At 37.9% G+C, this 25,055-nt stretch overlaps 1 protein-coding gene across 1 annotated transcript in view; it reads right to left on the bottom strand.

The window, feature by feature from the left end:
• Nucleotides 1-25,055, bottom strand: part of BRAF (B-Raf proto-oncogene, serine/threonine kinase) — a 64,051-nt gene that overhangs the window by 12,150 nt on the left and 26,846 nt on the right. Inside the window, exons 4-15 of the mRNA XM_017745779.1 lie at nt 24,793-24,895; nt 23,329-23,477; nt 22,148-22,267; nt 13,793-13,952; nt 12,154-12,190; nt 7,865-8,001; nt 7,042-7,159; nt 6,248-6,332; nt 4,593-4,769; nt 3,393-3,439; nt 2,710-2,828; nt 1,850-1,981 (exon numbers count right to left, since the gene is read on the bottom strand). Of these exons, the coding sequence (XP_017601268.1) occupies nt 1,850-1,981; nt 2,710-2,828; nt 3,393-3,439; nt 4,593-4,769; nt 6,248-6,332; nt 7,042-7,159; nt 7,865-8,001; nt 12,154-12,190; nt 13,793-13,952; nt 22,148-22,267; nt 23,329-23,477; nt 24,793-24,895 (1,384 nt within the window). The remainder of the gene's footprint in view (nt 1-1,849; nt 1,982-2,709; nt 2,829-3,392; nt 3,440-4,592; nt 4,770-6,247; nt 6,333-7,041; nt 7,160-7,864; nt 8,002-12,153; nt 12,191-13,792; nt 13,953-22,147; nt 22,268-23,328; nt 23,478-24,792; nt 24,896-25,055) is intronic.

Genomic DNA, 25,055 nt, shown 5'->3' with positions numbered 1-25,055 from the left:
TGGTTTGAGTACTGCAGTAGCACTGACACTAAAAAGCCCTCCCAAACCAGCTAATCATAGACCCATTCATGCTGCAGCAGTAATCACTGCCTTTTCTGAGTACTCAGACCCAGCAGGTATACCACACCTTCTATCTAATGAAGTGTAACTATTTCATACCTTGACACTAGGGAAAAAAAACACCAACAGAAAACCCTCACATCTCAAGCATGCTGTACACGTTATTTATACTAACACAATCCTAGTCCTTTTTTAACTTTCTGCTTCAGTCGCATCTGTGCTGGCATCAAGGAGGAACAGAAAACTCCCATATGGTTTCTTTAGAAATCCCCATGTGCCAGAGCAGGATTTTGTAGTAGAGACTTGTGTACTGCATCCCTTACCTCTACTGGAATCAGACTTACCATTATCTAGCAGCTAGTATTTTCTAAATAATGGTACAAGTTGAAATTATTCAAAATTCATTACTGTTTATGTTTTAAATAGTTTCTTTACAAATAATATAGGGGCTAATCTTTTATTTTAAACCAGAGAAAAGAGAGTATCACTACAAGAACAGTCTAGAAAAATCTGTTAAAGTGAGAGAAACACTCTGAGGTATAACAAGAATGACACTTTGCTCACTAAGAAGCTTGGTTGTGTCATAGTAGCTTATGTAGATGCACCAGAGAGTGAAGAATATTCACAACTTCTCAGATAATAGAAAAGGAGTGACAAAACTCAAGATATTAGATCACATCTTATATGTTGGCTTCACTTGCATTTTAAGATTTGTTTCAGCACTTCCCTGTAAGCACCCACATCACTGGGGTCATCTTTCAGATCTCAAAAGGTAAAAGCTAAACAAGGCCAAATACTGTTTTTAGAAGGCTGGATCCATCTGGCCAGGAATCCAGACGTCTCCTTTCTTTCAAAAGGCAAAACCAAAATTACAAGAAAGAAAAAAAAAAATTAAAAAGGAGTCATTCCAAATTTGATGAATTGGGATGAAGTGTTCTGGCAGATATGGAAGCAGCCTTGTTAAAACGGCATTCACAGATGAACGTTGCTATGGTTTCAATTCTCAAGTACTGACAGTGAAAAAACAAGGGATGAGGACACAGAAGCAACATAAATACATCACTGCTCAGACACAGAATAGTTTACACCGAAGATCTTGATGCACAGATACTATTTTCAGGTTAGACAGAAATAATGGATCAGGTATGCCTTCCCAAACGTGCCTATCCTGTGGAGACGTATTACAGCGTGTGGGATCATTAAGACTTAAGGAATATTTGTTAACAATTAAGTAATCTTCTTACAGGATTCCCACACTCTGGAAAGTTATATAGTCCATCAAGCAGGATTTGAGAAATGCTGGTATCCTGCAATTCAGTTAGATGGTGTGTGTGCTCTCTCAAAGTAGAAATGAATACAAAACATTTGGTGAGATGACTGCTCTTCTGTTTTGTCAATCCTGTAGCTGCACTATTTGTTATTCACTGCAAGTGGAGGGGTGGGGGGAACAAGAGGAATAACTGAACACATATATGGGGGATCACTTTGCAGAACTATTCTAAACTAGATCACTATTAAGTAATCTGCTCTCTCCCTAATAAGTATCCTGGCAACCAGTTCAGAAGCTGAAAATCTATATTTAAAATAAAAAGAACACAAAAAATACCTCAAGAGAAGTAAGTAAATTGCTGCTATGTGGCTGAGGCAGATCTAGAAAATGCAGAAATGTCATCTCACAGCATCAGAATCAGAAACACCAAACACACAGAACATTAGAATGTTCACCACCCAAGGCTGAATCAATCTATGTTTCAGGCTACACTTGACTGAAGTCAATGCCTCCCCTTACCTGGTCCCTGTTGTTGATGTTGGAGTATGGCAACTGTCCAGTCATCAATTCATAGAGAACAATCCCAAACGCATACACATCCGACTGAAAGCTATATGGGTTTTTATCTTGCATCCTAATAACTTCTGGTGCCTGTATCATAAAAGGCAAGAATTAGTTTTTATTTCTCTACATTGTGCTGCACCTCACATACCAGGAACAAATATGGACTTGTCCAGGGTACAGGTGCAAGGCCCACTCTTGCCTTCAGATGTTACTGGGTCCTAAGACAGAGTGGATGTTGATGTGAATCTCAAAATTCACTGCTTCATTTCAGCTTGCTGATCCCTTTTACTCCTCTATGACAGATCAAAATGACCTTGTCCAGGCTGAGAAGGTATTTAGAAACTGTAATTCTAATGACACTTAAAATAATGTCAGCGAACAGAACTTAATTTTTTCCAGGGAGAAAAGGAGGAAGTAGAGCTGCACAGGAGATTGCAGTATGAAGTAACTCTTCTTGAATCCTTAAAACTTAAGACCATCTTACTTCTCGCTGAGCTAGTTCCTCTACTCTTTTGCAGGATGTTTTGCAAGGCTTTTCTCACCTTCTCAGCCCTGGATTAATGATACTCTTTTTCCTTAGCCACCATTTTCACTTCAGTTTAAACCTCAGAATAAAAGATGAAGACACTGAAGTTTTTGTGCTGACTACTGGAAAACACATGCTTAAAGAAGAACTGAAAAACATTCATTTACTACTTTGCATTACTGCTTATCTTTCCCAGCTTAAGCCAGCATGCCAGAGGCATAGAAGCAGAAACTTTGGCCAAAGGTAAATAAATTTGTTGAAACAAGCTCACCATTTCCCCCTTGCTTACCATCCATAGAATGGAACCAGACAACTGTTCAAACTGTTGGGATCCACTCCATCGTGACTTCACTGTAGCTAGACCAAAATCACCTATTTTTACTGTGAGGTCTTCATGAAGAAAAATATCTAAGGGGGGAATGTTAAGGGAAAACAGACAAGCTGTGCTGTGCCTGTCCTAAAAAAAGCAATAAACAGGTACAAATTTGCAACACGAACACGACAGTTTTAACCATTCACTGTCACTGAAGAAGGTTTCCATATCACACAGGTGTTAGGCAGCCAGCATGGTGAATTATGGCATGTAAGGGTTACATAAGTAATGACTGGGCCAGTGCTGAACAGACCATGGCCAGGTGGCCTTCTTGAAGTGCCAAGTATGAGAAAAGCTGAAAATGTTCCATGAGCCAGCTCACGTAATTTTTCATTACATGAAGAAACCAAAGGATGCAGAAAAATCTTTGTGATATCAACTAAAACTCCCTATGTTATTGCAATCAAATCAAAAGACATAGTAAGCATCTCTTATTTTGTTACTAGTGATATTACCCCTTCTCAACAAAATTTCTTTTTGGCAAATATTCACACATGAACAGCTTTCCACATCAGTAAGTTAATTTCTGGCAGAAAAAAAAATAAAAAACAACCAAGAATGCTTTCGCTTTCCAGATTTACAGCTCTGGGAAAGGATACTATTACTCTTGAGGTCTCTGTGGATGATTGACTTGGCATGCAAATAACTGAAAAGTAATATCACAGATCAGGTGGGTTAGGTAATACTTCACTAATCAACAACTCAAAATTCACTGTACTACTGAAACATAAATTCTGTAGACATTCAAACTGCACATTTATGCAGGTAGTAAAACTTCGGTTACCCATGACAGTTTCTGCAACATTCACAGGAAAAAAAAAATTAAAAATTTTCAGCTCAAATCTGATGCTACTGATGAATAACAATTATGCTCCAACTTCTGCTTTTCAATACTAACTCAATATTCACAGTAAAAAGAACTTCAGTAATTTTTTTATGCAATTCCATGCTGAAAGTTCTGCCTTCCAGCCTTAATGGTGACTGTCAAGACACTTTGTGAGCCCGTCACAGATTTAGATACGGTGTTTCTAAATTGCAGGAGCTAAATGTTTTTCCCAGTCTCAGTGTGTACTCAGATACACTGACTGCTTTTTAGTAGAGGAGTGGAAAAAAGATCCCCTGACTGCAGCCTGGATAAACAGATGGCAGGGAACACAGGGGAGTGTACTTGCCCCACAGCAGATACAGCCTGAATTAGGCAACTAGTCTCCCATGGCTCTTTGTTTAGTCAATGAGATTGGCACAAAACTGTGGGAAAAGCCCCAATTTGTGTCTCTGCTTTGAATCGTGTTCATAAAACAGCTTCTGCATCTCCCCTACCTACAGATGGAGCCTGGGGAGATGCACAGGCTAACAGAAGGCTAAGGCTGGTTGCTGCAAACACCTCCACACCTGTTGACTGAAAATGTAATGGAGTACTGAGTAGAAAAATGGCACAATGAACTGCAATCATAGTGGTTTTTCAGCTGGAGTGTGATTTCTCTGGACTTACAGCAGTGTTCTGATTTTGACACACAATATTTGCCTAGTTTTGTAAATTCTAACTCAATGACCCTCTCTGGGAGTAAGGATTATTTACAATCCTTAGAACAAAATAGGTATGTTTTCTTCAGATGTTGAAACCTGCTATTTAGAGAGCTCTGATACTTTCACCAAATGCTTTGATGATTGACACAGGACCCTGGGCTCAGCAAAGTGAGCAGAGAGCTGGCCTTATTTGCCAATGGCAGCCACAGTGTGAAGGGGATAAGTAAACATTGCCCCAGTGCTCATTTGCAGACAAGTAATTCAATACTTACTCCATGCCTTGTGCAGTCTGTCGTGCAATATCAATTAGCTTGATCATTTCAAATTTGGTCTCAATGATGTGTAGATGGTGATACAAACTGGACCCTTCACACCATTGTGTAACAATGGCCAACTGGGGTTTTGTTGAATAACCCATGAAAAGCAGGATATTCACATGTCGTGTTTTCCTGTTTACAAAAAAATAAGAACCAGGAGGAAATCAGATCAGGAAATCAGGAAAAGCCAGGCAGATCTATCACAGTCTACATAAGTATTTCCAAACAGAAGGGGTTGAGTCAATCTCAGCTGTTACTAAGATAACATGATAACCTCTTGCTAGATTCATTTAATGAATGATTCCTCAAGTTAGCCTTTCTTATCATACTAACATGGAATAACTACTCTGGGGTAGGTGAAAAATGTCAGAGCTCTTTTATGATTTCTTACATGAAAAAATTAACATGGGATTCCAGAGTGTCCCAGAGCCTTTGTCCTTGCAGCAATGTGGACTAGGACAGTTCTATGCTATGTGACTGTGCCTTTTTCAGGTTCAAGAATTTGTCAAGTGATGCTGAGAGTAACTGCTGAGGAAACAAAAAATAAGCAGCTCCCTGCAAATCCTACCACAAAGCTATGTAATGATGAATCATAATGGAGAAGGCACAACTACAGGCACAACTATATGCCTTGTCTGGGTCAAAGGATAGAACAAGTGACTGTGTAAGTGCTGAAACAATCAACAAACAAAAATGCTGGACTCCATCTATGGGACTCCCAGCAGAAAGCTGGACTAAAATGTTTGATTTAAGTTCTGTCAAAATTCTGTCCAAAAAATGAAGAGATATCCAAAGTTGCACACCTCAGAATGCCTCTACTTCCACAATCATGAGCTTAAGAGTTTTTGGAACTAACATTTTCCTGGGGTAAAAGGCTGACCATTCCCTTTCACCATGTAGCTTATTTGGGATGCTTCTGCAGCATGGGTGCCCAGGTCAACACATCAGGCTTCCAGGGGTAAAAACCTTCTTGCTATTTTGTTTCTTAAAACAGAATTAAGCTCGACACTAGTCAAGATTGTACTTTGATGTAATGTTTCTTTACAATATATTTTCTATCATATCATGCTGATGGATCTTCTTTTAAGAGCTGAACCCAAACCAAATACCTCCTCTGAGACAGTAGAAGCAGTAGACATGAGAAAAGGAAATCAAGAAGTTACTTTACAAGAATTACATTTAAAAAAAAAAACCTCAGAGAAATTAATGTTACTGAACAGAAACTATTAAACAACAGATAATATGGGCAGTACTGTAGCTGAAAACCAGCCATTAGTCATGCTCTCCTTCAATTTCAAAATGTGAATGAGAGGAAAGAAAGGCCTACAGCTCGCACTTAGGCTTGACTGTACCCTGGGGGCAGTACAATAGCAAAAACCAGTCCTGAGTGTTTGGACATACATGTACTGACAACACAGATGTGCAGACAAACACATACAGGGAAGGACTAGCAGTGGGTACAAAGAAATATTTTTAAATGGCTATTTTTTCTGCCTGAAGCATCGTCACGTAGGAGTGAGACCAACATGTTCTAATGGAGAGCTAAAATTCAATGATTAATGAAGCACAAATCTACACACATTATTTTATGCCATTAAAAATATTCTTACCTGAGCACTCCTACTTCATTTTTGAAAGCCTGCAACTGTTGAGGTGTGGGTGCTGTAACATTCAACATTTTCACTGCCACATCACCTTTAAAACAGCAATTTTTAGTAAGTGCCATTGATACATACTCCTCTCTTGAGAAAATGCTATACAGAGCATCAGAAATTCTGGGATACCCTGATTTTTAGCTTACATGAAATAAATCACTACAATTTAAAAAAAAGTCAATATTCAGTCAAATGTAAAAATACTCTTCTTACTTTACTCTGAGAAATCATAGCCAAGCCAAAGCTATTAAAAATACACATTTGAAATCCTCATTCATCAAGATGGATGCTTCTTCCTGCCTTTCTGTGTTTCATCTTTACCCTAATCATTTCTCCATTCATAAGAACATGCAAGAGTTGAGTTTCTAAGCAATATAAAGTTTTTACACTAGTTATTTAGCACGCTACGTATTAATTTAAAAATCATATTTACTGCCCTTCACTGCACTCTCCCCATTATGTCCATGTCTCTCTTGTTCTGAGGAGCCCAGAACTGGACTCAGCATTCCAGGTGTGGCCTCACCAGTGCTGAGGAGAAGGATTGCCTCCCTTAACCTGCTGGCAATGCCTACTGCAGCCCAGGACCCCATCCTCCCTCTTCGTGGCATGGGCACAGTGCTGGCTCCCTTTCAGCCTGGTGCCCACCAGAACCCCAGGTGTGTTTCTGGGAAGCTGCTGTCCAGCTGGGTGTGCCTGGGCAGGCACTGTGACCTCCTCAAGAACAGCTGCTTGCTGCGATGGCCACATACCATGCCACTTTCCTTTGTAGACTGTTCCAAATGATCCGGATCCTATCCTTTGTCCAACTGTGATCTGTCCATCTGGTATCTCCCAATCATCACTTGAATCCCGTCGACCAAGAGTTTTCTTCATGTATGTGCAAAAACAATAAAAAGGGAGAAAACAAGTGCATTAATGTCTCTGAAAACAGCTCCTTTGTTAAAAATTTCTCACCAGCATTTCCCATCATTAATGTCCTAAAAGGGTTTTCTTTTTCACGTGTTGTCTTTTGACTTTTAAAGTTAGCCGCACACAAAACCTCAGGACATAGGTATGCCAAATTATTACCTGGCATGAAACATTTGCAACAGTTTTCTGGCAGTGTTAAAACCAGAAAATATTAAGAAATGCTTACCAAAAAGAAAGCAGTATTTGATTTTAAATTCTTAATCATAATATTAAACTGTGAATTTAAATAAGTGGATGTTTTTATGTTTTTATGAATTGTTACATAAAAATTTGTTACATACATTCGTTACTTTCAAAGTTTATGAATCATGGTGGGAAAAGTTAAGCTCTTATATGAAGGGAAAGTGGCATTACAATATGAGGCACACTAGTCAAAGTGAGTTTAGTCAATTATTTAAATTATTTATATATCAGTCCCACAATTATTTACTAGTTTAAAGTGGTTTTAAAGTGGTTATCCCACTCCATTATCTATCGGTTTCAAGGCTTGATCATTGTCATAGTCAGCTTCAAAATAATTTAGAAAACTTGGATGAAAGAAAAGTGAGAGGAATATGGCTGTGTAATATTTCTACAAAAGAAAACAGCTGATCTTTCCCTTACCATTCTATTTCTGTCTTCTGAGGATGAGGATGATTTCCTTTCCCGTTGGGGTCCTGGTGATTTCTGTAACGCTTTCACATTGGTTAGTGACCCAGGCAAAGAAGCGGGAGGTGTTGCAGACAAGCCTGCAGCTGAGCCTAAATTTCAGAAACAGGATAGTTTTATCTGTAAGAATGCAGTTTACAAGAATGTATTGACATTAGCTGCAAGATTTGTGTTTAAGATGCAGTATCTCTAAACATCAATGTAAATGTTAAGAAAGAACAAACATATACAGGAATATTGCCCTAATATTAGATTAGTGCTCAAGTCTGATTTCAGGAAGAGACAAGTCTATACCAAACATCCCTGTATAGATAGTCCCCAGTCTCTTGTTCATGAATTAATAAAAGGACAATGTCTTTTTAAGTAAGAAAAAAATAATTTAAAATGTATTTTTTAAATTCCATTTGTTTCTTTGAGAAGAACAGTAGCATTTTAGTTAGCAGCATCTACTTCTGATAGTTCTTGTAGCTAAGCTTTTAGGAACCCAACAAATAGCTGAACTACTGTACTTTGGAATCAAAATAGACTAAGTGCAAATAATTGAACTGTTTTCTGATTGAGTCTCCAAGTGCCACCTGAAAATCATTTGGCTGTTTTAAAGCTATCTGTTAGCAGAGAACTATGATTTAAAAATAAATATTAGACTTTAGAAAGGATTAAAAAAGAACAAGTACTTTAGTTAGCTATTTGAAGCATATTCTAGGAAACACAAAAAGAACAGTATGTCTGTAGCCTGTAGGTTATCTAAACAAATCTATGCAGGAAAATGTTACTAAGAGAGCTGTTTCAGAGCCCCAGTGGCCCTTTTCAAATAGAGCACTTCACCTAGACACTGCTTTTTAAAATACATCACAATTATTCGTAACAAGGTTATGCTGACCCTTCCAATGCAAAGGACATAAAATAGGGTCAACTGTTAATTAAATTCATGCTGCTTTGCTAAACAATGTATGTCATTGAACAAGACCTCTAACATTCCACTGCCTTCTCTCACATCAGTGCTCTGGGAAGTGGTGGAAGACAATTCTCCTCCTCATTCTCCTAGAAGCTCTCCTCTTAAGTAAAAAGTGTCTCCTAATGTCAATTAGAGTTCAAAACCCAACTTTGTGACTTTTAAAACTGTTGCTTAAGTTCAGTCACTCAGTGCATGCTAATTTATTAGACTATATGTATCCATCACTGGACTCAGTAAGCTAAAATCTATGCACGTAGAAGTGGATGCACAAAATAACAACCAACAATACAAAATGGGACACAGCATCTGTAAACTCTGTCCCACATACTAAAGCAACAATAATGATGCATATTGGGCATCCTAACTACTTTTATTAGCAGTTGGAAGCCAGTGACCTGAAGGATGGACTCATGATCATGTTATGGCCACTACACTGTCATTTATTCTTACATGATTCATCTGAAATCAAACATACATGGAATTAAATGTATGATGTTCCCAGAACATGAGCAATTTTCCAAAAGTTTAGTGGGCTACAGATTTTCTCTGCAATAGCAAAGATCTGGGATGCATTTTCTTTGTGGTAACTAAAATCTCCTACTTCGATTTTAATACTGCAATATAGGAACACTAACACAATATTCACCCATCACCAAAAACGCTCACAGCACACGGCAGAACACTGTAGTTAATCTGTTCATAATAATACCAGATGGCCTGTTTTCCAAGTTATTAGAGTAGAACACTTCAGATAATGCTGGATTTAAGTCAATAGCTTGGACTATGAAGCCGCATGTAACATATTTCATTCTGTAGCCAGTTTGCTTGTTGGGAACACCTGTCTTCTTACAAAGACTTCTGGAAGATCTTTACAAGTTCAAAAGGTGAACTGCTCTTGATATATTCTGAAACAAAAGTCTTTGAAACAGCCAAGATGGTAGCATTTGAAAACCACACTACATGCACTGAACTAACCATTTCTACATGTATTATGTATAGACACAGGTACAAACATTTCATGCTATTACTCAATAGTTGGTTTCTCCAGCAGGTGAAATCCCACAGAGATTTTTTGGGATTTTGTGCAATACAACAGATCCATTGACAGCTTAAGGCCTGAATTACCCCTACGGTCAATGACATGAAAATCTAAGTGTCTTATTTGACATCGTACAGGACAGAAATACTGTTTCAGTCAAATTTACTAACTAAATAAAAACTACTCAAACCATCTAGAGCCCTGATGTGGTGTCAACAGCACATTGTCAAAGTGAAGTATTTGTTGAAAGCTGACATGACACATTACTTGAAAAGCTTGAGACCTAACAAGATATCAATGGAAATGTTCGTAATTCACATTTGATTTCCTACATTACTTTTCAAAACAAAGAATATTAAATACAGAAGACTGTTATAGCACTGAACTGACTTAAACTGAACAGTCAAGGAAATTCTAAGTTAAGGGCATCATTTTATCTTTAAAATCACTGCAATGCAATCCAATGACCTTTGTTTAGAAAAATTATGTTAAGGTCCACAGAAAAACCTCAACTATGAAATTCCTTGCTTTTGAAGATTTAAGTCAGACTTCACTTACAATAATTTTCAAGCGTGTAAAGGTGAAAGTGGGTATGTGTGAAAAGCACATTCAAAGCATTCCAGCCAGGCCAAGCAAAAAACAGAGGTGTTTTGATAAACTCACACACTTACATACACACGGTGTGAGGGTGAGGCACAAACAGCATCTGTGGTTTTACTTATTTTGTTTGGGTGAAAACAAGAAAGAAGAGCCCAACTACCTCTGAACACTGGGCCAGGCTCAAAATCAAACACTATTTCACTGGGGACAGAATGAAGGAGGGGACTGGGAGTCCGGGATTGGTATTTCCGAAGACAGCGCATCAGCTGGTTCAAAGGGGCTGTTAGAGAGAAAGAGACGGGCAGGCAGAGACAGAAAGACAGACACATAGAAGAAATGAAAGAAGTCATGGGAAATAACTAGGATGCTTTGACTCCTAATCATAGATTGCTTCTGTACTTTGAAGGAAAAAAAGTCAATTCCCAAGAACACCGTTTCAGGACTGGAATAGCCAATTGTTTTCAGATGCCAAGCAGACAGTTTATGATCAAAAGTTAAAACCAACATGATTGCACAACATTTAAATGTTGGACAAAATGGGCAAAACTCTGGAGAGCCACACCTATCAACACATACAAAAATAGCTAAACTGGCAACTTTCAATTACAAGCTTGCAGGAGTAAAGGAAGTTTCTTTTTTAAAAGTGCATTTTGCTGGCATTATTAAAGACAGCTCCATCAAACACAACACATCCTACCAAATACCAGATTTGCATGGGAGAAACAAAGTCAGTGAAAGGGTATTCTATAGTAATTCAGACCATACTTATGGCTGAAGCAAGTTATAATTAGTAGGAGACAACTGTGTTACTGATTTGGAGTTGGAAAAACTGTCATACGCCTGCCCTACTTACTATTTCTCTATTTTCAATATTTCTGCTTTATTATATTCATAGGAATAAATACAGCACATAAGAAGCCCTCTTCAGGACCTTGACAACCAGTGGGAGAAGTGACTTAAGAGGCCCGTGCACAACACATGAAGAAAAATAAACCTCCTGGCACTAGTTCTGACTTAACTGTGAATTAGAGCAGTGAGTTACTGAAGGAAACATAAAAAGACCTGGCTTTAGTGTAAGATCCTAATAATCCACTTCCAAGAGTAGCACAGGCATGCAGTACAGCAAAGCAGCAACTTCAGCAGGGGTAGAGGGGGAGAAGAACCGGAGTATTTCAAGCCGCTTTAGGATGCAGCAGTTCATATGGAAGGCCCATTACCACAATGGTTTTCGCTGAAAACCCCTTTTGTTTCCATGGGTGAAGAGGTAACACCAGGCATAAAAATCTTTGGGAAGCTGTAGTGTATCTGTGTGCAGCCATGTGAGTGAATAAGTGTGGGTGTATATCTGTGTGTGTGAGAGAGAGAGTAAAAAAGTGAAAGTACTAAGTAATTTTAAAACTAAAAAAAACTAAGTACTACTTCAAAACTTTTTCTCCTTCTGTCTCCCCCACTCCCAGAATGACCAGCAAATGACTCAATTCTTTGTGAAACAAATACTAAGTTCATGGACAAGCAAATGTAAATTCACTTTTTGTTCTAGTCATATTTTGCATCGTGTCTGTGTTTTGTAGAAGGAAGTAGGGTAATGGGAAGGGACAAAGCAGTTGTGTAATTAAATGTAACACAGTAGTTAGTTTAAATGCCACTTACCTCCCTCTCCTCGTAAACTCTGGTCTCTAATCAAGTCCTGTAAAAAATTAAAAAACTGTGTTTAATTTAGGTATTAACATTTATATTCTGGAATCAATTGAGACTGATAAGTTTGAGAATTCATAGTGTCATATGATGCCCATGAAATAAAAGTGGTTTCCTACCCTGACTTACTAATATCAATAACTCCAAAGAACTACCGCATTTCTCAAAATTAAGTTGCTTTAAAACAGCATCTCCCAGTAGTAAAGTGAAATGTACACTACTCAAAAGAGATGCTGACAGGAAAATATTGATTTAAAAACGCAGTTGGCCAAAACATACAAAGAAATATTGAGTCAAATGTTCCTGTTACAGTAGCACAAACGAATTGAATTGTCTTATCAGAACCTGGGACATCAATTTCCTGTACTGAGGTACATCAGTCAAATGAGTCCTACTTCATTTTTTCTTGTAACAACACACCTGATTTGCATAGCCGGGCACACTGTTCTTCTCAGAAATGACTAATTGCAGAAGGCTTGCTTCATTTGCAATCCTCTGTGAACTGAGAGAATCTTTTGCAACATGTCCAGACCAAAAGCAAACTATACTAAGGATTTTATAAACAGAAGTAGAAAATTCTAGCAGTTTCCTTCTGTATGTCTGTTTTCATAATGAAGCTTTTTTTTTTTTTTGGTTAGATTATGATATTTGTTCCCTTCTTGTTCCATAATCATATTTGTTCCCTTACACACCTATGCTTTGCCAAAGGCACTGGCTATGCCTCAGCTGCACCACTGCCATATACCACATGCAAATGTCTACATAGCCACAACTCTTAAAATCAACATTTCACCTTTCCCTTAGCTCACATGTAAAACAGATTTTGTGCCTCAGTGTCCAGGCAGATTTCAAGACTGCTCATCTGACAAATGACTAATTTCTAGAGAGCAGACTTAAGGCTAAAATACGAACTGTGTATGTTAGCAAAATCAGCAAAAGGCAACATCTTGAAAGGTCCTAACTGTTCTTAGGCTAACACCAACCATTATTATTAGTTACATTTCACCATCCAGAGATTTCAAAATTGTGGAAAAAAACTTAAGCGTAGCAGTTTCTGAACACTCCAAAGGAAGTCTCAGAGTAACATATACTGGGCTCCTTAAACTCTTAAGGAACTGTTAGTATATGTGAACTCAGCTTAATTTAATTATTTAGTTTTCTCCAATGCCAAAAATATTACTTGGAATAAAAATACTAAAAAATCTCTGTCTTGCATAAAAATGTGTTTAACACACAGAATGGTTTGCAAGAGTGGTTACTTACTACAGCTAACACCATGAGCCTTGGGACTAATGACAGGGAAAAAAAAGCAGTTGTTTGGGGCAGAATGTTTCTTTGAAAATGAAAAGGACAGGACTGTCAAAAGGCAGTTCTCCTTTTGGAGAATGGATTATTTGTGTTCTTACAGCTGTCAACAGCAAAAAAGAATCTATGAAAAAAAAGAAAAATGAATGATCTTTGAAGATTCTGACAGACCACTGAGGATTATCTTAGAAACACAGCACTCGTGCGTACACAGAGAATTTAACACACTGATATTCACAAGGAACACATCAAATCTACTATTCCTGATCTAATTGTTAGTAATACTTACATCAATATTGACTGGCTCGATTGTATTGATGTGGACGTTGGGAGCTGAAGAGGATCGGTCGCGTTGCCCAAATTGATTCCGATGGTCTTCATCTGCTGGTCGGAGGGGCTGTGGGATTGGAATGGATTTTGAAGGAGAAGGACTAGGGAGAATTGGTGGTCTGAGAAACAAAGTCAAGGAAAAAGAGGATTTAGGTCTACAAATGGCTTCAAACACTGCATAGTGGGTGTGGTAAGTCCTTTTCAACTATAATAATACATACACAAAAAAACTGATCTAAAGCCCTGAATAAAAACAATTGATAATGAACGGTCTCTACTCCCCTATGATCAATTGCAACAACTCTCTGTTGCATCAACTAGCTAATTACGTGGTTGTGAAGTGTTCTGAGTTAAAACAAAGAAAACTCTACCATACCATACCAAACTAGCAATAATAAATCCTGATCTGAAAAATTCATGCTGCCCAACATGCATTGCAGACAGCAAGGTATTCTGCAGTTTCCTCACCTCTGAGTCAATGCAATACACTCATTTTAATGGTAAGCAATTGAGAACTAAAAATGCTTAACATCTCATATTAATGTTACAGTCAGAAAATGTCATAAAACAAAACGTATGGATGGGATTATTTTTCAGAGAAGACAGAGTGAAAATTACATCTGGTCATTCAACCTAATTGATTAATAATAATGTATTATTGATACTAAAAATAACACGGCCAATGTATTATTGACACTAAAAATAAACATATCACCTTTTAACCTCAACCTTTAAGAAATAACTTTGAATAGCACAACATTTCAAATGTTATTTACAGTGCTACAATGCAATAGGTTTGACTTAAAAGATAAGTGTTCAGAATACACAAACAAGCTTCCTGAAGAAATGCAAACGCTGCCAGTCATAAATGTAGATAAAGTCTTTAATTTGTGGTATAATGAATTGAATATTCAAAAGACAAAACAACTGAACATTTGGGTTGTTTGTAAAAAGGCAGAAAGTCACTTCTTTGGTTATCCATAATTTTGTTAAAGTGCAATAAACTGGCAATTATCTCTTAGTCTAGTCAAGGTCAGTCACTGTTAAGCCTAATGATCCAATCTAATGGATGTAAGGCAAAAGGCTAATGAAAACATTTGCCACCTTTGCCAAAGAAAACTTTATGTTAAAATATACATGGTATCTGACAACAAGGTTTTTAAGAGTTGGTTTCTTTCTGTCAGTTCTAAAACAGGAGTGGAGTCCTCCAGCCATTCAATGACTCATGGATTAATTACCATGACCACAAAGGCAACATCCACAGGGAGAAGCTTCAGAAATAAAACAGACAGCAGCATATAGCAGCAATAGGTCCTGATGCCACCTCCTGTAAGCAAATGCTCCTTGGCCTCTCCAAAGGTCTTTGGGGAAAACAACATTTTCAATAGGACACCTTGGCATTTTTTCAGCAACATGTTTGCTTTATAGCCTACTATCCTACCTTTCATTGAAAAGTTTATCCAGTTTGGCACTGATCCCAGAACTCAGCGCTATCTGTATCCCAAGTAGCTGTCATCTTTTCCTTCCTGGCCAACAATCTCACAATTGAAAATGGCAAAACAAGGTGCTTGCAAATTAACTCAAGTAACAGTCTAGTAAGTCTTCCAATGAAATACTTGAATATGATTGGGAAGTGGGCAGGAGAGAAGAGGCAGGGGGTTTAACCCTGCTTAACTTAAAAAAAAAAAGCAGTTACCTACTGTCACATGACAGAATATAGATATTGGAAAGATACTGGGAAGCAATAAACTCAAAAAACCAATACTCAAATCTCTGAGAAAGGGCCTTGAAAAGCCCAGCATTTCAGAAGTTGTTTATAACTTCAGAACTATTTTTTAAAATGCAGTTGTACATACACATAAGCTGAAGTCTTCATTCACTGCTACCCAAGTGCCTTCAGGTAAAATATTGTAGGTGAGGAAGTTCTGAACTTCTGAATGTTTTTGTATGTAAATCATGCAACTAGAACACACATCAAGACATGGGACACCGCACAGATCCAAATGCAGGACCTGACTGACATTTAAAGGCACTCTATTTTCATATTAAAGCGTGTCAAATGCTACACAAAAGAATCAGAACAAAAGTCTAAAAAGTGTCTCAACCAGGCCAGTACTGTCACTGCTGGCATAGGTAACTCCTGCTTAAACTTCCTGAGAGCTCTCAGGTAACAAGGAAACTAAGGGAAATATATAACAACATCCATCAGAACATTGCACCAGGAGTGACTGTGACACACCATCTGAGCTCTGCCACATGACAAAAACAGAAGCCATCAGATATTCTGTGATCATGAGTAAGCCGACGGAGAGAAAACCAGATTGAGGCAATATTGTTTCAATTACATCCTCCTTTGAGTCATAAATGGTCATCTGCTACTTCTGTATTTCTGGTCACAGGTCATCATGTCCATCATGTTGCTAACACAGATAGCATGCTACATCATACCATGTTTAAAAACAACTTGAATAGCTTTTTCTAACAATTAAATTCTTACTGGGGGAAGTCCAGATCTTTAGAAAATAATTACAGGCTGGTAAAGAATTTTTTTTTTTTCCCCAGTCTCTAAGCTATTACTTGGAGTGTCTCTGGGCTTTAGACAACAAAGAATCTGGAGATGGGAACCTCATAAGCCGTTAGCCATGTGCTCCATAATGATTTTATTAATGGGTGTCCTTGAGACACTTTGAAAAAAAGTAGGTTATTTCTGCTAAATGGAAATTTCTCCTGAAAAAGATAACTAGTGAAGTAAAAGAGACAAGGGGTTTGCTAGCTAAGACAGCCTACTGAGATCACAAGCTCAGTTTCTGCCCATGTGTGGTAAAAGCTGGATCTTGATCTGCATCAAGATCTTGACCTATCTAGAACACGTCACCACAAAGAATGCAGTGATCCTCTGAGCTACCAAAAGGCCCTTCTTACAGTATTCCTAAATTGTAACGACTCGAGAAGAGTAGAAGTGACACTGGAGCTCAAAGGGCCAGATCTCACCATCTGGAAAAGGGTGACACTGTCTATTCCAGGCCAGTTCCAAAACTAGTTCTTAGGCTATGGAAGCACAGTGCTGACAAAACACACTGCAAAAAAACCCCAAGAAACAACAAAAAAAAAACCCCAATCCCCCCAAAAAACCCAAGAAAAACCAAACACACAAAAAACCCCCAACAAGTAAAAACCCAACCTCTCCAAAAATAAAGATCAAATAAAATCCCAAAAAATAACTGACTTAAAGGAACATGCAGTTTGAATATCAGGAGCTCAGCTTCTGTTGTTCCTGTGGCCTTTGTGAATGGTTTACAGCCACCTTGGTAAAGGAGACCTTTTACAAGTAAGTAGATGAATCACTTTCTCCCAGCCTCCTAGATGTGGGCATTCTTTTAACAAACGATTCTCTGCTTCTGAGGCAACAAGCTGATAGTTATCAAATCTCAATCTAATATGTTATAACCTTTCCAGGCAGTATGACAGAACATGCTTTTTACCTTGGACCATATGTTTGTGATTAGCACATTGCTCCTTCCCTTTTTATCAGGCAAAACAGAAAGATGTTTTATCAGGAAACAAGGATAACTGATAAGATGTAAAATTTTTATACCCTTTACCAAGTACAGCAAGTGCCCATGTGTCCACAGATTTACTATTCCACAAAACTGGGTCCACAAGAAACAGTAAGGTAACTCAGGAAAGTATCTGCACGTTATGTTACATATAAACAAACATTTTTTTAAAATCATATTCAGTATGTCTACTTCATTTTAGAACTTGCAATGATATAAATTAGTTCACTTTACAAATGCAAAAGAAAATTTTAATACAGATTTTCCTCAATGTCCTTTACTCACCAATGTGATGTTTCTCAAGTGTTTAAGAGCTGGTCTACTCAGGAAAGATTTTTCTTGAAATTTTTCTTACGATAGGTATATTTGGGATTCAAGTTTTTGTTGACTGCATTTTTATTTTGCTGTAGTTGAGCAAATGCTTGAACTGAAAATTCACATTCACCTAGCTTCAATTATAAGGCATGTACCAGTTCCTTTTTAAAATGACAGCATCTCTCCTGGACTGAGATTTCTTTATCTTCCTCACAGCCTGAACAAGTCCACCTTAGTTTAGCCACGGGGCTCAGTGTTGCACACACTATTTACCTGGCAGGCTGCACACTCATATCCAAACCAAACCTACTGCAAGCTAAAATGCGCATCAAGGTTTTAATTTTTTTTTCTTTACACCAGAGTGTTAACATCAGACTGGATTTGGTTTTTGTTACTGCTGTTAATGAAGAACACAGTGCACTTCCAGTTCCAAGTAGTTTCTAAAGACTGCTAAGGATCTGGGATACAATGGTATTTCAGCTATAGTAGCAAGCTGGTAAATTTAAACTGTGGAGGCCAAACAGCTGCTGATTTAATTACTGAGGTACTACACAGACATTGCCAGAAAACACTGTAATTTTTTTCTTTCCTCATCCCTGCAGCCTGGAAATACTCAATAATCCCAAATCAAACGCTGATTTGGAGAAATGGACAGCAGTACCAATTTGGAACTACAAGGTAAAAATCATTCTTGCAGCACCCTTTGAAGTCAGTCTAGAAGCATCAGGGGACAGCTCTGTAACAGCCATTACCTCACACATTAGTGCAGATTTTTACACCAGGATAACTTGTTTTCATCCATGTTGGCTTGTAGGTGAAAAACAGCTGCCAGGATGATCACAATGCGGTGCACTTATTTATAGTGGCCTTTGGGCACATATCAAAGCTGATGAACCTAAAATTCCTGATAGCTTCACATACCAGGGGTTATCAAGAGACCCACACTGTTGCTGTTAGTCCTTCCAACCAGCTCCAGGTCACTAGCATGTTTTTGCAAAAAAAGTTTTGGAGAGCAAGAGGCTTCCCTCACCTGTTGTATGGACTGAAAGGGTTTTCTAAAGATTCTGATACCAAACCTTTTCTGTGCAGCAAGAATGCATATCAAGTTGCATATTTTAGGAACTTTGGGAACATTTACAGGGAGAAGCCTGGAAAAGGCCTGGTGCCAGAACCTTTAGGGGAAAAAGTTCATTGTTTTATGAATTAAAACACAAAGCTTTTGCTAACTTACACACCACAGGATCTAAATGGCATTGTAGTATAAAATGTAATATCGTAAGACTGTATTCTTTGCTTCCTTGGCTTTTCAGAAGTTTTCTAGACATTCAAGTATCTTTGGCTGAAGCAGAATGATCAGTGAACATTTGGAAGACAGAAAGGAAAGCAGAGGTGTTTAATCACAAGCTGGAGCCTGCTCAAAGGCAAGGACTGGCAAGCTTCCAAGAATGGTGCACCAGACATTCCCCTTTTCTTCCTCCAACTTAGAAGATGAAGCATATTGGGAAATGTTGTTTTTCAAAGAGCCAAGATGTTGCCAACTTGCTTATTTCTCTCTTTTTCATGTATCTGAGATTGAGGGAACTGGGTTGACAGAAATTCTGTGCTCATATTTTACAAGCCAAGATGGAGAAGAAACTTCATGACAGTGCAACGAACGAAACAAATACAATGTATGATATACAGTTTGCTTACTTCAATTTTATTACAAATGGCTCTCAGTAGGGAGACCTACACTTCTCTTCTTTCCAGTTAACTGCAGATTGTAACTCAAATGGCTGTTTTGGCACAACAGGATAGTGCAAATGGAAAGAAGCAAAATGGGACACAAAACCTAACGTGGAGGCCGGACACATTTTTATAAGGGGTTCAGAAATGTGAAATGGGACCATATGTGCTCCCTCATCTTGGGGTGGAAAACCTGGAGGAACTGCCTATGGCTCACAGTTGGAAGAATGAAAGGCTTGCTTTAGGATGTTACACATGAGCAAAGTGAAACAGTTCTCCAGCATGTTTAGCAGCTTTTGCATCATGTCCAATGGTCTTTTCCTTTATGTTCCTTTCTCTTTCAAACTTTTCCATTTGATCTCTTGACAGTGCATCAGCATGTCACACACGCCTTTGCTCTCCAACTTGTCTTGCAACACAAACTTCCTTCTTTTGGGCACTTTGCCTCCTGCTGGGATCCCTTCACAAGGCTAGAGATGAAGAGGGATGATTGCCTTCTCTTTCCTCAGGTTTACCAAACGATTAGTAACATCCCCTCCTCTGTGAGCTGTGCCATCAAAGATGCTAGGAGAACAGAGAAATCAAAGGAACAATTATTAATCTAGGGAGAGTTATTAAAGTGCTAGTTCCTCATATTTTCCATCCCATTCTTCAACTCTCAAATTTCAATCTTGTATTCTCCTCCTGGACAAGATAAGCTCATATGTCAGCCTTTTTTTTATTCCAGTTGAGCTGTTTTCCCATATTGTAGCAGTCATCTTGAACAAAACCACAGGTGAGTATACATTTTTATAGAAAAGGCAAGCTTTTTAAATTCAGCTAGATTAACATTTCCTCAATTATGTTTTTAAAAAGCAGAGAAGTATTATTAAAGAAAGGCAAGAAAGATAACTGGAAAGATGTATGGACAGTGCTATATGCGCATTCAGTAACATCTGAGCTACTTCTGGAAAGGAAATACTACATACACAGATGCTTGGGGAAAACTGTATGACTAACATGCATATTACATATGAACACCAGCTGATAATCATAAACCATTTTCAAAATGAACATGGCTTTGCAGGCATGATGTATGCCCTTTTTTGGTTTGTGTAACAAAATGTACAGCAAAACAGAAAGGAGAAAACTAGAAACCTTTTACAGCTTCTGCAATTACAAACACTTCTAGATGCAACATGGGAAAAGCTCCTAAACAGCAACTAGCAAGTATATTTAAATATTAACATTTTTATACATATATGGCATTAACCAGCTTCGGTCTCAAGTTTTTTCTTTCTGTTTTCACTTCACAAAACTAAGACTGCCTGAAGTAGTGCATGTATCAAGACAATCCATATTGTTGTAACCTCACAAGCTGGTAATGTGAGGCTAAGGCAATTGAAAAGCACGACAATTCAGAATATCAGGATTAGGGCTATATAGTGCCTTTGACATCCACTAGCATTTAACACAATTGGTATGAACAAGTTTCTTCATGAATTAATAGTTTTAGCCCAGCTACAATTTTGGCTGTACCCTGACAAAGACTTGACAAGCAGCCTTGTCCACACTCTGGTGTACTAATATCCGCAGGATCTAAAGGCAACATTCATTACCTTGAAGAAGTACTTTTGAATTCACTTGAATCTGCACAAAATAGAACAAATAAGAACATAATCTCTGTACTTACCAAGTGAGGTATCCTCTGCAGGACTGTCAATCTGTTTTCCTGGGAGACATTGTATTTGATCTTCCATAAAACAGTCTTGGCTGTCCAGAGAATTTATCTTCTGGTTGAGAGTCTAGAAGTGCCTGCATAGCTTCCAGTGTGTTTCTGCTTTAGTTTAGGAACAATGTTCACGATTCCAGGAGAGCATTTCTGCCACATTCAGCTCAACTCCACACAGCACACATGTCCTGGGAATGGTTTTCTGAAGGCTTCTGTATTTGGTGCTCTTAATAAATATGCATCAGATTTCTTGAGTGTGATATACATGCCTGAGTTACTCTTCCCTGGAGATTTGTTCAACTACCTAATGGTGGATGGTGTCATTGATCTCTTTGCTACTGGGAACATAATCTAAATATGGTCTCTTATCTCTTCGAGGAGAAAGGGTCCAGAATCTTTGTTGGAAATACAGGGGTATGGTCAGTTTTAGAGGTCTGCTTTTACAAAACCTGGAGCTGCAGCAAACAATTGCTATTGGTATGCCCCAACACGAAGAGGAAGAAGACAGCTGGTCTGGAGGATACTAGAGCAGTGTATGTGGAAAAGCTACTAAAGCAGTGTTATGAACCTGAAACTGGCACCTGTTCACATCAGCCTGATAGCAATGTGGTTTATTTTGAAACTGAGGTATGACACTTCAAGGCATATAAATTGTAGTTTGATAACAAACTAAGAGAATCTGTGAGAATATAATTTTGGTTTATATTAATTTTAAGTATAAAATCTTTCCAGTTTAGACCAGGTCTAAGGTATCATGTAGAAGAAATCAGTTTAACAGGTAATGCCCCAATTCTACAGACAGTTACACACACATTTAACTTAGGCTCATTACTAATTTACAGAATTCATGTGAATGAAAACATTCACTTTTTTAGGTTAAGCATAGGTGGATATACCTGCATGAGAAGCCAGATTACAAAAATGCAGAGTTGCAAAGCAGTATTTGAGTGTTTCTTAGCACAGTACTGAAATGTTATGTTATTAAACAGCACGAATAAGGTCATACCCAACAGAATCTGAGGGGGGCACTGAGGGGTATGATCCAGATGCTGGGGTGGTCTCTCCTAAGGAGGCCTCCTCCGGTGGTATGGGGTGGTGTTCAAAGAACTTGGAGACAAACAGCAAACTGTGAGGCAAGAACAAAACAAGAACAACCTAACTTGTGCAAAACCCAGAAGTTTCACAATATAATACTCAAAGATTTCAAAAAAGACCCCAAACCCCAAAACCTCATTGATTAAATTCTAAATTTTACAGTAAAGATTACACTAACACACTAAATCTGCAAGATTTGTTAGAAGTATTATTTACTTCACAAAGGATCAAAAGATCATGCCTGAAATATAAACTTTGTGGAATTAATTTTTAAATTTTTTAGCTGGAATTGCAAACATCTGGTTCTTCAAGAATGCACAACTTGTATCTGTGAGTACATAAACTTATACCCTGAGAACAAACTCCAGAGATGCCAGCAGAAACAGTTACAAATACCAAAATAAACTGAAATTAAATTCATTCTTGGGGAGAAAAATAGCATTTTAAATTATTCCTTACACAAAAGTCTATTTAAAAGACTTAATAGCCTCTGCTGAAACTAATCAAATAGAACAGAGCCAGTTTACACCAGATCCTAAACCTACATCAAAGACTTACACAAATAGATCAGTAACTCAATCCAAGAACACTGGACTGTTTGGGACATTCTCTTTCATGTTTCTTACCTAGGCATTAATCTTGCTAGCAGATTTATTTTCAATTATTGTAAAAGCAACTGCAATTTCACTATAATCAACCAGTGTCTCTTAACACTTTCTAAGGTTGTAGAGAATAAACCCACAGCTAAATTTTAAACAGGGGCCTAGCGATCACATAATAAAGAACCAGTTTTGATTAATAATAACAACTGCGAACAATGAGAAGTCTGTCTGATACAGTCAAGTACTCAGCAACCCTATTCATGCTTCAAAAAAAACCACTTCATAGACCAGCAAAGAAATATGAACTGGTTGTCTGAGCTGGCACAGAAAGAGTATGAATTAAGCAGTCTCACAAGAACAGTTGAACTCCTGTTTTTTTTTTTTCAGGCACCTCCTCTGACTTCCTGAATTACAGATTTAACACAAGAAATCACTGACAGCTGTACACTTATTAAAAGGTTCAACTTGAAAATCAATTGTGATTACTTACTCAAGTTGGTCATAATTAACACACATCAGTGGCACTTCTGTACTACAGCGCTGGTGAAATTTGTAGCCACAGGTCTGGCACCGGAATCCCTGGAAAAGCAGCTTTCGACAGAAGTCGCAGAACGCTAACGTGAAGAACGTTTTTCGTACCTACATTGTCAAAAACAGTCACAATTACCTAGAGTCCTTCTGTAAGCCCAAGATAGGCTATTTGCTCTTACCTCCCTCAGGTGTAATTACAAGCCTCTTTTGTCATGCTGGAGCTACAGTTTTATGTATCAAACAGATTTACACAAAAGGTTGTCTCCTTTTTAAACAGTTCTCATGCATTAAAACTTTTTCCAACTGTTTCTTGGAATTAATGCTTACTTCACTAGCAGTAAGAATAAGAGCAAAAAACCTGAAGCAAAACTTCACTATTATCATGTTAGACATAAACATTCAGAATTTATTTGGATACAACCTATAAAAACAAAAGCTGCTGAAATATTGTTTCATATTCTGATTTTTCCAGAAGCCAAAGAACATTTCTATCCAATACTCACAGGACTGGAAATACACTCTGGCATATATATATGTGTGTGTATATATATATATATACAGGGCTTCAGTGTACAGTTACACATAGAGTTGTAATTTTGACTACTGAAACTCAGAAACATTTAGAATCACAGAAAAGTGATCATGCATCATCCCCAAATTATAGGGGGGAAATGATTTAGTTAATTTTCAAATTTAGCAATACCTACCCTAAAAACACATTCTTAGTTCTATTATTACATGTAATAATCAGAATTTCAGAGGGATATACAAAATGTTAAGCCTACTAGAGTACACTTGACTAGCCATAGCCCAAACAGCTTGTTTGAGCTAAACAGGTTGACTCAGCTTGCAGATAGAATTTTGCTGTTTTAAACTGAAATAGAAGGTCTTTCTTCCTGATGTGACAAACATTATTTCCAGGATTTTGTATGTAGCTGGAAACATTTAGACAGATTCTGTTTAGCAGCTTCCATTTACTTGGTGCCTTATCAGGTCAAAACATATTTGTGCACTGCATCATTGATGATGTCAGCACCGCTCTGGGAATAGTTAGTTCATTAGTTAATTGCTGCTGCAGAGCCAGCAGGGAGGCCCAGAATACATTTTATAGATACAGCAATACAAAAATAGTAGATTATTATTACAGCTCTGCAATGCAGTGCTGATTTAAACCCCCTACATTTATAGATTTTAGAGGGTGTATTCCAACCAAATGTGAAAGTTTTAAGGGTGATCAAGTACTCTAACATCACTTATTTCAAATACAATTCTATCTAATTCACTTAAGCTACTGTGATTAAAAACTTCTTTTGCAACTCCCACCACATCCCACAGATGCAAAATATTCCAAGTTGGTAATTTGAATTTGAAAGTACGAAGCTGATGTAACCCCACTCAACATCTCACAAAACCCAGTACATACGAAATTGTGTGTCGTAAGTGGCACATTCTCCAAAACTTCCACATGCAACTCCTCTCCCGTGAGCCAGGAAATGTCTGTGTCCCAGCCAATGGGCTTCTTCTCTCTAAAGTGCAAATAAGCCTCTCATTAGCATCAGCACACAGGCCCTTGCATGTCTCTTGCCAAAGCTGGGAGACAGCTAAAAAGTTGCACTGTGGGGGGTTGCCACACAGTCTACCTGCAGGAAACTTCAGAAGCAAGACTTTAGGCTCAGTACATAGCAA

The sequence above is a fragment of the Corvus brachyrhynchos genome, unplaced genomic scaffold, assembly GCF_000691975.1.
Source record: "Corvus brachyrhynchos isolate BGI_N302 unplaced genomic scaffold, ASM69197v1 scaffold209, whole genome shotgun sequence".
Taxonomy (NCBI): domain Eukaryota; kingdom Metazoa; phylum Chordata; class Aves; order Passeriformes; family Corvidae; genus Corvus; species Corvus brachyrhynchos.
The sequence above is the reverse complement of the archived record's forward strand: the minus strand, read 5'-3'. Positions and strand labels throughout refer to the sequence as shown.